The sequence below is a fragment of the Crinia signifera genome, chromosome 3 (genome assembly GCF_055691185.1).
Source record: "Crinia signifera chromosome 3, ASM5569118v1, whole genome shotgun sequence".
NCBI classification, from domain to species: Eukaryota; Metazoa; Chordata; class Amphibia; order Anura; family Myobatrachidae; genus Crinia; species Crinia signifera.
The window spans coordinates 285,987,476-286,002,517 of NC_139219.1; the positions used below are offsets into that span (position 1 = coordinate 285,987,476).

The 15,042-nt window shown below is 43.6% G+C and overlaps 1 protein-coding gene across 4 annotated transcripts in view; it reads left to right on the top strand.

Annotated features, from left to right (window-relative positions):
- Positions 1-12,101, top strand: part of KY (kyphoscoliosis peptidase) — a 31,481-nt gene extending 19,380 nt beyond the window's left edge. For all 4 annotated transcript variants that reach the window (XM_083178387.1, XM_083178388.1, XM_083178385.1 and 1 more), the window contains 6 exons: positions 112-194; positions 2,580-2,688; positions 4,016-4,133; positions 5,602-5,790; positions 7,172-7,362; positions 8,335-12,101. In XM_083178387.1, coding sequence (XP_083034513.1) covers positions 112-194; positions 2,580-2,688; positions 4,016-4,133; positions 5,602-5,790; positions 7,172-7,362; positions 8,335-10,745 — 3,101 coding nt within the window. In that variant the 3' untranslated portion in view covers positions 10,746-12,101. The remainder of the gene's footprint in view (positions 1-111; positions 195-2,579; positions 2,689-4,015; positions 4,134-5,601; positions 5,791-7,171; positions 7,363-8,334) is intronic.
- Positions 12,102-15,042: the final 2,941 nt, after the last annotated feature.

The window sequence follows — 15,042 nt, forward strand, 5'->3', positions numbered from 1 at the left end:
CTATAGTGGGCGCCCAACTAACATATAAGTACTGGTTTGTATTGTAATATAAGCATTTGTGTGGTACATGCCTGTTTATTTATCTGCTCCAAACACTGTATATTTTATCAGCTTACCCTTGGGATAAGTCCAGCCTCAAAACAATGCCAATCAACTTAAAGAACTTTGAGAAACTGGATGCTTATGCTGTGCAGGTAAGTGGGGCGAGGCCTCTTTACTGCATTACTCAATCAGCTATTAACGGGCCAGATGCACTAAGCTTCAAATGTGATAAAATGGAGAGTGATAAACAACCAACCAATCAGCTCCTGCCTGACATGTTTCAAACATAGTCTGTGACATGACAGGTAGCAGCTGATTGGCTGGCTGTTTCACTCTCCATTTTATCACTTTTGAAGCTTAGTGATCTGGCCCAATATATGTTATTGAATCAGCTATTTTAATTACTTATTAAATTGGTTATTAATGCCTGTAGTTGAATCAGCTAATGTGTGTTGTTAAACTGATTATTAATGTCTGTTATTAACTTCTGTTATTGAATTGGCTATTAACATCTATGATTGGAATGAAGTAGAGAATGATGCACATCCCAGCATCTGCATGTTAGCAAACCCTATAAATGACAAGAATTAGGTGCAGGGGGCTAAGGAAAGTTGATATGGCAAAATAAAGGTAGGAAGGTGTCCTGTCTCACAATGTAGCTAATGCTAGGTACACGGGTGTGGACAGGGCCGGATTATAATGGAGGCACAAGGGGTCAGTGCCCCTGGGCCCCCCACTAGCTAGGGGCCCCCTGTGGTTGGCATGTATTTTTAAAAAAAAAAAAATTTTTTTTTTTTTTTAGCTAAAGGTTTTGTGCATGGGAGTGGGGTAGTGCTGCAGCTTCACCTATCTGCCAATGTGACAATGATTAATGGTGCTGAGCATCAGGAGCCAAGGCACACTGATTGCACAAGTGTGCAGTGCATTCCTGGGAGTTGTCTAAGTCCCATGACACTTTAAACCAGAGGGCAGAGGCTGAGAGGATTGTGCTGAGCTCTTATTGGTGGAGCTCATTACATGCCCATGGAGAACAGCAGCAGCAGCTTAGTCATGGGAGGGTTTTTAATCAAAGGCAGCACTAGGACTGTGAGGTCTCCTACAGAGTAAGGTGCAGAGGGACAAACACAGGCTTTTCATATGGTATGTATTTATGTGTATGTGTGTGTGTGTATGCAGTTACCCAATGACCAAGTTTATACTGCCTTTACTCTGTGTTTTGACAGTGTAATATTCTCCCATGCAGTGTGCGGCCAGTAATGACAAGTGCAAGGGGGCCCCCCTGGCTAAAGTACCCCGGGCCCCCCGAAGGCTTAATCTGGCACTGGGTGTGGATCGTTTTATCGACCACACTTAGGTCGACAGTCATTAGGTCGTCACCGTTGGGTCGACAGGTGGGAAGGTCGACAGGTGGGAAGGTCGACATAGGTGAAGGTCTACAGGTGTCTAGGTCGACCTGGGTTTAGGTCCACACAGCGTTAGGTCGACAGGTCGACTTTTTTTTACTGTTTTTTACCCAAATGTCGACCGACATGGACAGAGTTGGAAGTCAACCGCAGCCCCTCGCATCGCTTGCTTCGGGCAAGGTGCCTCGCTGCGCTCGGCACACTATCATAAGTTATCCTACTGCCCTATACTCTATATAGCCCACACATCCTCACATATTTTGTCTTTATTTACCACACATCCTCCAGCCCGTTGCAATCTGGCTGGACCATTTTGAAGCTATCCTTGTGAATCATTGCCTATTTTCCTATAGAGTGTAATTAATAATGCCACTGTATAGGTCATTGGTACGACCTCATCGAGAGTACTGTGTTCAGTTCTGGAGGCCATATCTCCAGAAGGATATAAATACATTAGAGACTGTACAAAGACGGGCAACTAAAATGGTGCATGGCCTACATCACAAAACGTACCAGGAAAGACTAAAATATCTTAATATGTATAGTTTAGAGCAGAGAAGGGAAAGGGGGGACATGATAGAAACTTTCAAATATATCAAGGGTTTTAACAAGGTACAGGTGGGAGACATTCTTCACAGGAAGAGGAGCAACAGAACACAAGGACATGCACTGAAACTAGAGGGAGGAAGATTCAGGGGAAATTTGAGGAAAAATTACTTCACAGAAAGGGTAGTAGATAAGTGGAATAACCTCCCATCAGAGGTGGTAGAGGCAAATACCATAGTACATATTGATATCCTTACAAAGAAATAAGGATCAAATATGGTTGAGGTAACATGTTTAGAAAAGGGGCAGACTAGATGGGCCAAGTGGTTCTTATCTGCCGTCAAATTCTATGTTTCTATGTAAGCTTTTGAGCTGGGCTTTCCTACCTCTGTCTGTTATTACCCAGTTGTGTTCGATCACTGGTGTTTCCAATGGCAAAGCACAACGGAATTTACTGTGCTACTGTTTATAGGAAACGGTTAATAATAAAATAATAGTTATCATTGTAAGGGACACTGAAACAAGAAACTTGTCCAGTTACTGTGGTCATCTGTTACTATGTCAGCATGGCAATGTGTCTGTTTTCAGGTGGGCAAACCAAGTACAGTAGAAGAACTAGTGAGATCCCTGGTAAAGATGGCACGTACCGATCTGGAGAAAGTCCGGGCCATATGGATGTGGGTCTGTCACAATATAGGTGAGAACAAATGCACCAATCCAGCATATTGTAGCATAGTAATGGTAACAAGATCAGTGTCTTCGGATACAAAGTATGGACCATGAAATACTCTGTGTGTCTTTGCCACATACTGTATGCTCCTGTTGAGATATTTACTGTATATATAATGCTGAATTTTGTTCAGATAATTATAGATATTCGGACACAATTATATAGTATCAGAAAAAAGCCTGAATGATCACACTGGCAGACAAATGAGGCACTTGCCGATACTGGGGGGCGACGGTTACCATGTTGCAGCATGGCATAGCTAGAGATGCCTTCTTCATGCCTGCAGTAAGGCCAACCAAAAGACATTGCTAATAAAAGGCATTGGCACGCAGGCATCAGACATACTGTGACAAGGAATCACATACACTGGATAAGATGAAGTCTGGTCATTTTGTAGCAGGCAAACAGCATACCCAGCAAGCATGGTTACAGCATTGCAGCATACAGGTGTCACAGCATACTACAAACTCCTCAGTGTGTTCCAGTGGTCCTTACCGTAGCCCACACCCCGGCCTATCACCTGGTGGCTATTCCATCATCAGAAACCATGACCTCCTGCCTTGTAAACACTCATATCAGGAGAGCACAGGTGCTGCTAATCAGCCCAACCCTGATCACATTCATTTTCCTGCTGCTGCACTAAAACCTGGACCAGATCCTCCACATTACATTCATGTGGAAGTATGCTGTTCCTACCCCAATACATACTGCCCAATATGTCATACCGATCTGCTGGATTGGACGACATATCGACTAGTGTGTACTCAGCTTAAAGCCTAACAAGAGATACAGTAACCCTTGGTAATGTTGCTACACAGCAAGTTATGGTATAATAGATGCAACTTCATAAATCCTGCAACCCACTGCATTATAATTCCCAGCACATGGATTTAATAAGTTGCAGCTATTATACCATAACTTGCGGTGTAGCACCAAGAGCTACTTTATCTCTTGTTAGGCTAGAGAGCCCTAGTTTACTTCATGTTGTTTTAGACCAGGGGTGGCCAAACCGGTCCTCGAGATCTACCAACTGTCCATGTTTTCCATATCACCTAGCTGGTGCACAGCTGTAGTCAATACTAACTGTCACATTTTCAAACCTGCTGCATTCATTCCTACTATAAATCCACAGGTGGCCTGAAATACACGGATTGTTGGTAGATCTTGAGGACAGGTTTGGCCACCCCAGTTTTAGACATTATTTAAACGCATGCTAAACAGAGGTTTCTTAATTGTGTTGGCTTAATCAACAAGCATCATTGCAACATTAAATCCGATTTCTCCTCCCATGTAGAGTATGACTTAGAAGGGCTGGAAGACAAGTCAAGGTGGTCTAGTGACCCCAGCCAGATCCTTCTCACTGGGAAGGGAGCCTGTGAGGGATATGCAGGCCTGTTTGAGAACATGTGCAGGTAAGAGGCAACACAGACAGGAGGACCTCAATGGAGTTGGATTGAGCAACAGTTAATACTAACAGGATCACATCGCCTAGAAATAGGTAGATTATGTTATTAGTAGTGAGAAAGTCTGTATAATGACATAATGAGTAACAGGTAATGACCTATGGAAGGAGATACACCTGAAGGATTCAGGTTCAATTACACATGGTCCAGTAAAAAAAAATTGGTATCTACCATTTTCTTAAAATACCTTTCACAGGGAAAAGGTAAATGGAGTATTGGGTCAGGCTTCAGGTGCATGTAAAAGCCTGCAGGCATCAGCTGGTTCCAAGATTCAAGTCTGCCCAATGCTTCAAAGCAGCAATCAGTAAAAATGCAAAACAAGGATGGTTTGATCTTTCTAATGATTGTTTCTTTAAAGCATTGTGCTGTTCACAGGCTATTACATTTACCACCGGGCCTCTTGGACTTCTGGCCATCGATATATCCTGTGGTGACTATATTAGGCCAATGGAGGTTGTAATGTAAGTCTTTGGTAGTGCAGTCATCTTCACAGCTAGTACTAATAAAATGGCTGTGAGTCTGCGACAGCTAATACAGCCACCAGCATTAACACACCCATAACACACCTATGATAATCCCATAACGTGTCCATGATACCCCCTTAACAGGCCCATGATACCCCTATAACACACTCACAGTCCAGTCTCTTTTGTGTTCACTTTTGGCCTTCAACCCGGCGCCCATAAATCACAGTGGTCTTCAGACCATTGTGACCCCATACAAGTTGTGAATGCCATGTTCATATAACTGGATCGCCTTTCTGGGTATATGCAGTAGCATGTAATTACTGAAATACATAAATATTGGCATAGGGTACATCTCTGAACCTGGCCCTATATGCAATGTGTCTTACAATTGATTTCCAGTGTAGACAACCGATCGGAGTATACATGCAATAATTGAGTCCATTGCATATGAGTATGTGATGTGAATAACTACATGCCTTCAGGGTATAGATCAGTGGACTGGCTCTTGGGTGTTTGGAACACAATACGAAACCTCCCGAAAGGCCCCCATACATTAGCCCAACTTGTCATAATGTAAGGACAAGTCAGACCTGATGTACCCGGCAGCTCCTGGGAGGGCTCAAATACGATTATGCACTTGATGTGCCAAGTTTTGGTCAAGATCACCTACACCAGGCATGGCCAAACTGTGGTGAAACTACACATCCCAGCATGCCTTGCCATAGTTTTAGCATTCCTTAATAGCAAAACTGTGGCAAGGCATGATGGGACTTTTAGTTTCACAACAGCTGGAGGGCCGTAGGTTTGACCATGCCTGGTGTAGTTGATCTTGTCCAAAGGTTCCTCTGCTATATCCGTGGCTTCCTAGCTATTTATCATATAACTGAGCTGTATTACTACAGCATTACTCGTATGTGTTTCTTAATACTTTTCTCTTTACTCATCTCCAGACTGGCCGGCATACAGTGTCTGAAAATCGGTGGCTACTCTAAAGGCCACTGCTACGTCCTAGGCCAGACTTTCTCTGGGGAGACGAACCATGCCTGGAACGCTGTGTACCTGAACAAGAAATGGCACCTTGTAGACACAACATGGGGAGCAGGATTATCGGACAGAAGCAGTAAGAAATTTAAGTTTCGGTAAGCAGATACCTGTAACTGTGAAGGTCATTCACAGACAGAACTTCTGACCTGTGGTTATCTCATCTACACATAAACCCAGCTTCATACTTTTACTCCTTTCTCACTAGAAACGTCACATTTTTAACTGGTACAAGTGCGGTTACATTAAGTCAAATATGCCTTTATGGGCTACTGACTAGTACAAACAGGAAGGTGCAGACCAGAAAATAGTTAGTGGTGGAAGAGAATATTTAGCCTCACTTCTAAGCTGCACTTGGTACTGAAGGGGTATGTTTCTTATTAACAATCAATCAATAGCATTACATCATTAATAAAACACCAAGGAATGTCCTGTAGAGGTTGGCGACGACCACATCTCTCTTGATGTGACTTGAATGTCCATGAAACTAATAGCATTCAACTCAATACAGATCATGTGGTAGGAAAAAAAAACGGTCACAGACATACATAATGGGGGGTATTCTGGTTCACTCACAAAGGCAAATTCACTCTCTAATGGACAAAACCATATGCACCGCAGGTGGGGCAGATGTTACATGTGCCTTTAAAATGCCCAACAAGCTATAAAATAATGTTATGTTGGGTTTTACTGCTGCTTCCAGGCAGGTTGGAGGTGATAATGTAAAGCTGGCCATACACTTATGCTATTTTGCCCGATTACACCTGATTTCGATGCATTGGGATGACAAATCATGTGATAAATGGTAAATCGCCTGTGTTTTAGGTCCGATCCAATGGCCCGTGTGCATCGGATCAGAGCCTCTAGATTGCAAGTACTGCAATAAGGATCAGTCGGATTGGATAGCCTCTGGCAGCACTTGCTGAAGTCGTATACGGTGTATCATAGGTGGTCCTGATGTCCAGAAAGCTGCCAGGCAGCTCAAGGAGGATCGGCTGTTACTTATCCACTTGGGGAAGTCCCAGCAATGTATGGGGCCAATACTGCACTTGAAGTCAGCGCACAGCTTTATACTTACCATGAGTCTCGTCTTATATTTTCCCCTCCAACCCACCTGGAAGCAGCGGGCATCTGGTCGATAGGTCCACAGTGTTTAGGTCAAAAGTCATTACTTCGACACCATATGGCCAACATGGTTGACAGACAAAAGGTTGACACATTAATGGTCGACATATGAAAAGGTCAACATGCATTTTTTTTTTTTTAAATCTATACTTTTTCTGAACTTATTCATGTTTTATCATTCACGTCACCTCCTACTGGGACATTTTGTCCATGTCGACAAATTGTTGTCGAGCTAGACACGGTCTACCCTTTATACCATAACTGAAGCAGCTCGCTTACAAAAGCCCGTTGTCTTAAACCCATGCGAGTGGAATGGCCACAGCGAATGTCTTCATAAGTCTCTTATATACGTAGGTACAATGAGTTCTACTTCCTGACTCATCCAGCTCTGTTCATAGAGGAGCATTTCCCCGACAACCAGAACTGGCAGCTGCTGCAGGTCCCGCTCTCTCTTAAACAGTTCGAAGGAAGTTTGCGTCGGATGAGCAGCTTCTACAATGCTGGACTAATTGCATCCTATCCGGAGACGCTCCAGGTGGAAACAGGTACAGCAATGCATTTAATGCAACCAGCATGCTGGAGGTTCTCCTCTCACTATTGTTCACTGGAATAAAGAACTTATAGAAATATAAAGTAAGGAATACCACATGCTAGATTTGCTATCCGTCGGGATTTCGTGATCAATGGCTTTGACCAATGAATAGTAATTAATGCCAAATAAGTCTGCTTTAGCATTAACCCTTTGAGTGCCAATATTGCTGTGAGCGGTCCTCAAAATACCCGCTAAAAAAATCACGGCGACTGCTCTTTTAGTGTAAATCAATACACACACAGCCAGGTCAATTATTTGAAGTGAAGTTAAATATTGCACCCAAACAAAAAACAGTCGCTGTGAGCGCCGCTGGCATTTTTAGCGGATATTTTGTGGACCTCCCACAGCAACATTTGCACTCAAGGGGTTAATTACTATTGTCCTTTGAAATCCATCGAACCAACTCCATCTGCAGCCATAATGTGTTCTGTGGATCTCTCCCGACAGTTAAAGTCGGCCTATTTATTGGTGCAAAATATCTGTCACCAGCCAGAACTCTCTATATGGACATGCCCTCGTACATCATGCCTCAAAATGCGAATATTCCTTATCTGCCTTAGAAATGCTTTGCTACGGTGTTTTCCTAGAAAACACTGTAATATAGCGTTTCATATGCAGATACAGGCGCTGTCGCATACAGAATATAGGCATGCTGCATATTTTAATCAGCTAAAGCTGTTTGTGCTTTCAGCAGGCACGCAATCAGACTCAGAATTGCCTGCAGATCTTCAGAGATTCCTTGGTTCAACTGGATGACCTAGAATAAATGCGCAAATTGAAAAGTCCCAGATAAGGCTTATTTGCACATTAGTGTTACTGTAGTTAAATAACAAAGGAAAAGCATGATGCCAACATTATTTACAAAGAATAAACATGAACCAGTAATTGTGGAAAGGTTAATGACCTCAATCTCATTCTCTTTCAGTGAATGGAAAAGCCAAATTTTCCATTGAGGGACGTTCTCCTGCACTCTTTTCATTCACCCTAAATAAAAAGGAGAAGCCTGGAATAATGACCTTAACTAAAAATGGGATGCAGCTGGAGGTGTACCCACAAGAGACCGGAAGACATAGGCTAGAGCTGTTTACCAAACCTTATGACAGCACAAAGGAAACTTATGAAAATGTTGTTGAGTATCTCCTCGACTGTAGCTCTGTAGATCCCGTGTTCAAGATTCCCAAGGAACTTGATGTTATAGTTGGCCCAAGCTGGTTGACAGACCAGAAAGGGTTATTACAGCTCACATGCCGGGAGCCAGTGATTGATACTCAGGATGGTCGCTGTACAGTTGGGTTCACTCTAGCTAAAAGAAACACTGTCGTAGCAACTTTACATAGCGACCACATGAAACCTGATGATGAGAGAAGGTATGTCCTTCAAACCCTACGTGGAAACAGGGTGGAGTTCAAAGTCCATCTTCCACAACAAGGTCACTATGCCTTAAAAATACACAATTCCACTGGCCCGGGAAAGTTTGAATGCTTCTGTAATTACCTTATCATATGTACAAATGCAGAGGTGGCTTGGCCACCCTTCCCGCAAATGTTGCAGAACCCTGTTGGGCCAACTGCACTAATGGAAAAGAAAGGTCTTCTGCAACCTTCTTGTCGAGATCCTATTATTTATACATCAAATGGACATTCGTCCATATCGTTCACCTTAAAGGAAGATATCAAAATTTTGACAGCACTTCTGTGCGACGACGTGACTCTGAATGACTGTGGGGAGAAACGCTATGTGACACAGACGCAAAGAGGGCAGCAATTAGAACTACAGGTGCGGTTGCCTCAGGCTGGCTCTTACGTTCTACAGATATTTGCCAACAGCAAAACCTCGCCATCCGACTTTGAATATATCTGCAATTACTTGATGTGTTGTTCTGATATAGAAACAACATCCCGCATAGAGTCACCCTTTATACCACAGATACCAGTAGGCTCCGGCAACACTGTAGACAAAAAAGGTTTTATCCAACCAGCACAGTTAGGACAAGTGATCAATAGCCCAGATGGGCGCTGCTCCTTAAGCTTTGCCCTTGATAGAGATATGAGCTGCTTGGCCACCCTTCACTCTGATGATAACAAATGGAATAGTCAAATGGAAAGACGTTACATCTTGCAGGTCCAGAAACAGCGTCAGGTCGAGTTCTATATCCAGCTTCCCAGAAATGGTTCTTATGACCTCAGAATCTATGCAGATAACAAATTTCAGCCAGGAAACTATGAGTTTGTGTGCAGCTATGTTATATCATGTTCGAATCTGAAGACACCATGGCCTCCGTTCCCCAATCTTCTGCAGAACCCTGTTGGGCCTACAACTGTGTCTGAGAAAAAGGGCCTCCTGCAGCCCTCCCAGACCGAGCCAATCATCCATTCAACTGATGGACGCTGCTCGTTGTCGTTCACACTCAAAAAGGAGATGGGAATATTTGTCCGGCTTCAATCAGAAGATGTGCTGCTCACAGAAGAGGGAGAACGGAGACATGTGCTGCAAGTCCAGAGGCAGAACAGGGTGGAATTTCACATACAGCTGCCACAAGCAGGGATGTATGTCCTGAAGATTTATACCGAATCCGGGCAGGGCAATTTCAAGTTTGCCTGTAACTATCTAATTTCTTGTCTTAATTCTCAAGTGAAGTGGCCCCTGTTACCATCGGACCTATGCAACCCTGTTGGACCTAGCTATCTCTCAGACAAAAAAGGTCTTCTCCGCCCATCGCACCTTGAGCCAACCATTCGCACAGATGATGGTCGTTGTTGTGTCAGTTTTGCTATGGATGAAACGATTGATATTATAGCTACCCTCCACTCTGAGGACATCACATCAGAGGAAGCCAGGAGAAGGTATATATTCCAAATGGAAAAAGAAGGTAGGGTAGAGTTTCAGATCCAACTACCTAAAGCTGGTAGCTATGTGCTGAAAGTGTGCACCAAGAACAAGTCAGACTTAAGCAATGTTTACGACTATGCCTGTAATTACCTTATTTGCTGCTCGAACACAAAAATAAGGTGGCCGTTCTTCCCCATGAGATATAACTCTTGGAATGAGAGTTACGAGCTGCTGGAACCGCGGACTGGTATTCTGCCAGCCAACAGTGAAGTACGGTTCAGAATCAAGGCCAGAGGACTTGCAGCAGTGTCAGTCAAAGGCAAGAACTTTTGGCCTCTGATTCTAGGTCGCGACGGATGTTGGGAGGGGGTGTGCAGCACAGCTGGAAGTAAAGACATTCAGGTGCTAATGACAAATAATCTGAACAAGAATTATGCACTGGTGCTAAGTTATCAGGTGAAGGGCGCCGTTCATCAGCGTTTAATAGAAACCTCATATTCCCCCTAGCTTGGAAGTTGGAAACGTCCTTTCCAAGGCCTCAGCTCCCTTACAATATGAATCATCTTAATGAGTACACTTGTCAGAGGTGCTAAAACTAGATATGATTGATGCACTACAGGGAGTGCATGTTATAGGTCCTAGTCCTGTAATCAAAGCCGGTTTCAAAGAACAATTAATAGTTCTACTGCTGTTATTATTTCAAACACAGCCCTATCATTCGCTATCATCAGGACAATCTGACAAGAATACAGTACAGTGTATATATATTAATTACCTGTTAATACTGTAGTATTGGCAGCGGCGGGCATTCTACTGTAATATGGACAGTTAGAAAGTACAGCTGTGGACTGAATTTAAGCAATCACAAAACAGAAAGATGGATCGGTCGGAAATCGGACAATTGGCCAAAAAATCGTTCTAGTGTGTGGAGGCCTTTAGTCATGTATGCATTTACTTTCTGTGTTACTTTAAGTTTGCATCAGATATTGTAATGTAAATGTATTAACCTACCCTATAAAAGGAGCACTTCTACCAATAATATTCAGCAGTTGCTCCAAACAGCGCATCCAGGTTCTGCCTTCGGTATTGTTCATTTTGAGCAACCAGTAGTTGGGAACAGAATCCGGGTTTGGGAGGGTGCATTGGCTTCAGTTGGCTACCAAAATACTGCTGGATCATATCATGGGAACTATATATGTTAAAATCATATAGGAATAACTTGTTCATGTAAAATATATCTTCACATCAAATATAAAATTGCTAACAGAAAAGGTCTAGGGCCCAGATGTATCAAGCTTCAAAAGCGAAAAATGGAGAGTGATAAACAACCAGCCAATCAGCCATTTTTTTCAAACCCAGCCTGTAACATGACAGTTGAGAGCTGGCTGGCTGTCACTCTCCATTTTATCACTTTTTGAAGCTTGATACATCTGGCCTCTGGTCTGGGTTAGGCAACCGTATGGCTCAGCTGTCATAGGACTACAATTCCCCGCATCCCTGGCCAATCACAGCAGCTGGATAACAACACATTGACTACCTCTGGTCTTTTTTTAAGATAGCTGATAGAGGTCATTTTTATAATCCAGAGGTTCAGGTCAAATAAGCGTTTCCTTAGAAGTGATGAAAATATGAAATTTGCAATCTGTGAAAGCAGAACATTCAGTTGATAACGTCTCCCGCCCAGTGCTGCACACGTATGTACAATGTAACACAACACACAGCTAGGCAAGATAGCAAATACAAATATGTAACAGTGACCCTGCACCTTTAAAACTGTCTAATTCATTAAGGGACAGTGAAATGTTATGTTTTAGAGTTCTGCCTCTTTTTTATCATTACGGTATTTTATAAATAAAAATACATTTGCAGGTTTTATTTAATAAAAATGAAAATAAAAATGGAAATAGTTGTTTTTTTTACAAGATTATTAACAGCGAAGAGAACCTATTATGTGTATATGTGTGTGTATCGGGGTGTGTGTGTGTGTGTGTTTAACCTTTTGAGCGCAAAGTTGCTGTGAGAGATCTTCAAAATATCTGCAAAAAATGGCAGCGCCGCTCACAACAAAGTCAATTAATTGAATTTAATTAAATATTGCACCCAAAAAAAAAAAGGAACATTCGCTGTGAGTGGCGCCGGCATTTTTAACCAGATATTTTGAGGATCTCTCCCAGCAACGCTGGCATTCAAAAGGATTAAGGGAGGCACCCCAGCATTCTATTTAATTAAAACCGAGTGCCCATCGGTAAAGTAGACTGTGTACATGTCCAGCGTATCTGGATTATATCTGGTTCAGCCTGATTGCTTTAAGAAAAAATGTATATGTGCACTTCCGCAACAAACTCTTCATATCCGCATAACAGGAAGAGAGCGGTCTACACTTCCCACACAACACAAAAAGGGAGAGATACCTGTACAAAGTCCACTAGTAAAACCATACACGGGTACTGTTTGTACAGTATACAGAGAGTAAATGTACACACAAATATATGGCAACATGTACATTCACATTGCTGGATTCATATGTGTTGGGTGTATAACCACCTTTACACTTATGTAATCATGCATACAGTATGTTCATTAGAAATACTTGTATTGTAATTACCCGGCATCCCTGGCAAGCCTAGTGATCTGCATCTCTCATCCACACTCATCACTCGCTCCCATTCCCGATTGCAGGACTTCTTCGGGCTGCACCCACTCTGTGGAATGCCCTCCCAAGACTCTCTTCCAGTCTCCAAACCTATAAGCGTTCCCTGAAAACTCATCTCTTCAGGCAAGCTTATCAAATTCCAGAACCAGTCACAGAACCTTGCATTCTGGTGGAATTGATGCAATAAAGAATACAGTATCCATCCTGATGTATCAATGCCTATTTCCCAATAGATTGTAAGCTTGCGAGCAGGGCCCTCCTACCTTTTGACTGTGTGTAAATACCCAGTTTGTTGTATCACTGTCTCCTTTTGTAAAGTGCAATGGAATATGCTGCGCTATATAAGAAACTGTTAATAAATAAATAATAATAGTGAGCGCCTCTCACACAGCGCCGGTAACCGCCAGATCCCCTGCGCTGGGGAAAGCCAGCTATCATGCGGGCGCCGGCAGAGAGGCGCTCCATCTGTCTGAGATGCACGAGCGTCTCATAAGCTTGTGCGTCTCAGTAATTCTTGCAGCAGGGTACGACAACCCTGCCCGTGTCCGCTTCAGGGAGATGGACAGGGTTAGGGGTTCGGTAGCACGTGAGTCTCATGCACAAAAGGGCGGGTGCTGTGCACAAGTGCATCTCATGCAGAATAATGGACGAATTTGCCAGTGCTCCGTGTTACATACTGGCAAATGCCACCATTTCAAACCCCCACAATCTTCACCAGCCCGAAGCGTGGCGAGCCCTGCGAGGGGACGTGGTACGTGTCCTCCCGACCTGTTCATACCCCCCACTATCCACGTCGGCGCCGAGTTGATTTTCTAAAGTGTGTCAAGCGCATCGAGCCACCGAGCCTGAAGCATGCCGAGCCCTGCAAGGGGACGTGGAATACACGTCAAGTAATACGCTTGCGCTCGCCGCGATTTGGGCTCATTTTACGCTTGCGCTCGCCACGCTTCAGGCTCGGTGGCTCACTGTGCTCACCACATTTTATAAAATCAACTCCATGCCGATGTGGATAGTGGGGGTATGAACAGGTTGGGAGGACGCGTACTGTGTGCGCTCACCAAGCTTTGGGCTGGCGTGGATAGTGGGGGTATGAACAGGTTCGGAGGACGCATACCATGTGCGCTCGCCACGCTTCGGGCTGGCGTGGATAGTGGGGGTGTTTTGCAGCCATAACTGACACAATGTAATAAGTGGTGACACAATGCTGACTGACTACGCTAATTGCGTATTGCTGACTGACTACACTAACTATGTAAGCTCCGGTTAGCCGCGAACGTACTGACTATAAGGACTACAAGCTAACTGTGTAACGCTGACTGACTTCGCCAACTACGTAAGCTCTGGCTAGCCGCAAACGTACTGACTAGGTGGACTACGCTGGCTGCTGGAACAAGACACTAATACTGACAGGGACGCTGACTCTACGCTGGCCGGGGGAATACTACGCTGATTCTGACAGGGACACTATGCTGACTACTTAACTGCCGCCGTGAAACTACACAAGTAACAAACTTTTTTTTTTTGTAGCTATCCACCAATCAAATTACAGCATTTTCTACCTGCCTTCCGGACAGCAAATGGCTGTCAATATGCTGTTTAGGGGATGGCTAGTGCTAATGTGCTGGCAGTCATTCAATTTATGGAAGCATGCTGAGAGATGGTGCAGGACCACAAGAGGGGCACGTTAGGGTCATTTTTGTATTGTTCCAGTGAATGTGTGTGTGTAGGCGCTCCAGTGCACTGCTTTTCCCAGATCTCCTATTTTTTACACGTTTCAAATTACAAAAATGTCCAGTGAAAACATGTCAAGTAAAATTGGAATGTCCATGTAATTAGCGCACTCGTGGGTTGCAGTATGCACACTGACCAAACACACTTTTCAAATTCAAAGCAGCCAGCCATACTGTATATTGGTCTGGACCAACATTCATGAGAATTCTGCCTGATTAATTCCCTGCAAATCAAGGTCTCGTGAATACTGGCTATGCTTTAGTAATGTTGTTGACCTGCCCAATGATGTCACTGTATCATAGTGTATACATTAGGTGACTAGTGAATGCGAAACTCACCTAGAAGATCATTATCATTATTGAGCAAAGAAGAAAGAAATATCTGGGCTTCTTATCCACTTAAGGCAAGTTATACAATGAC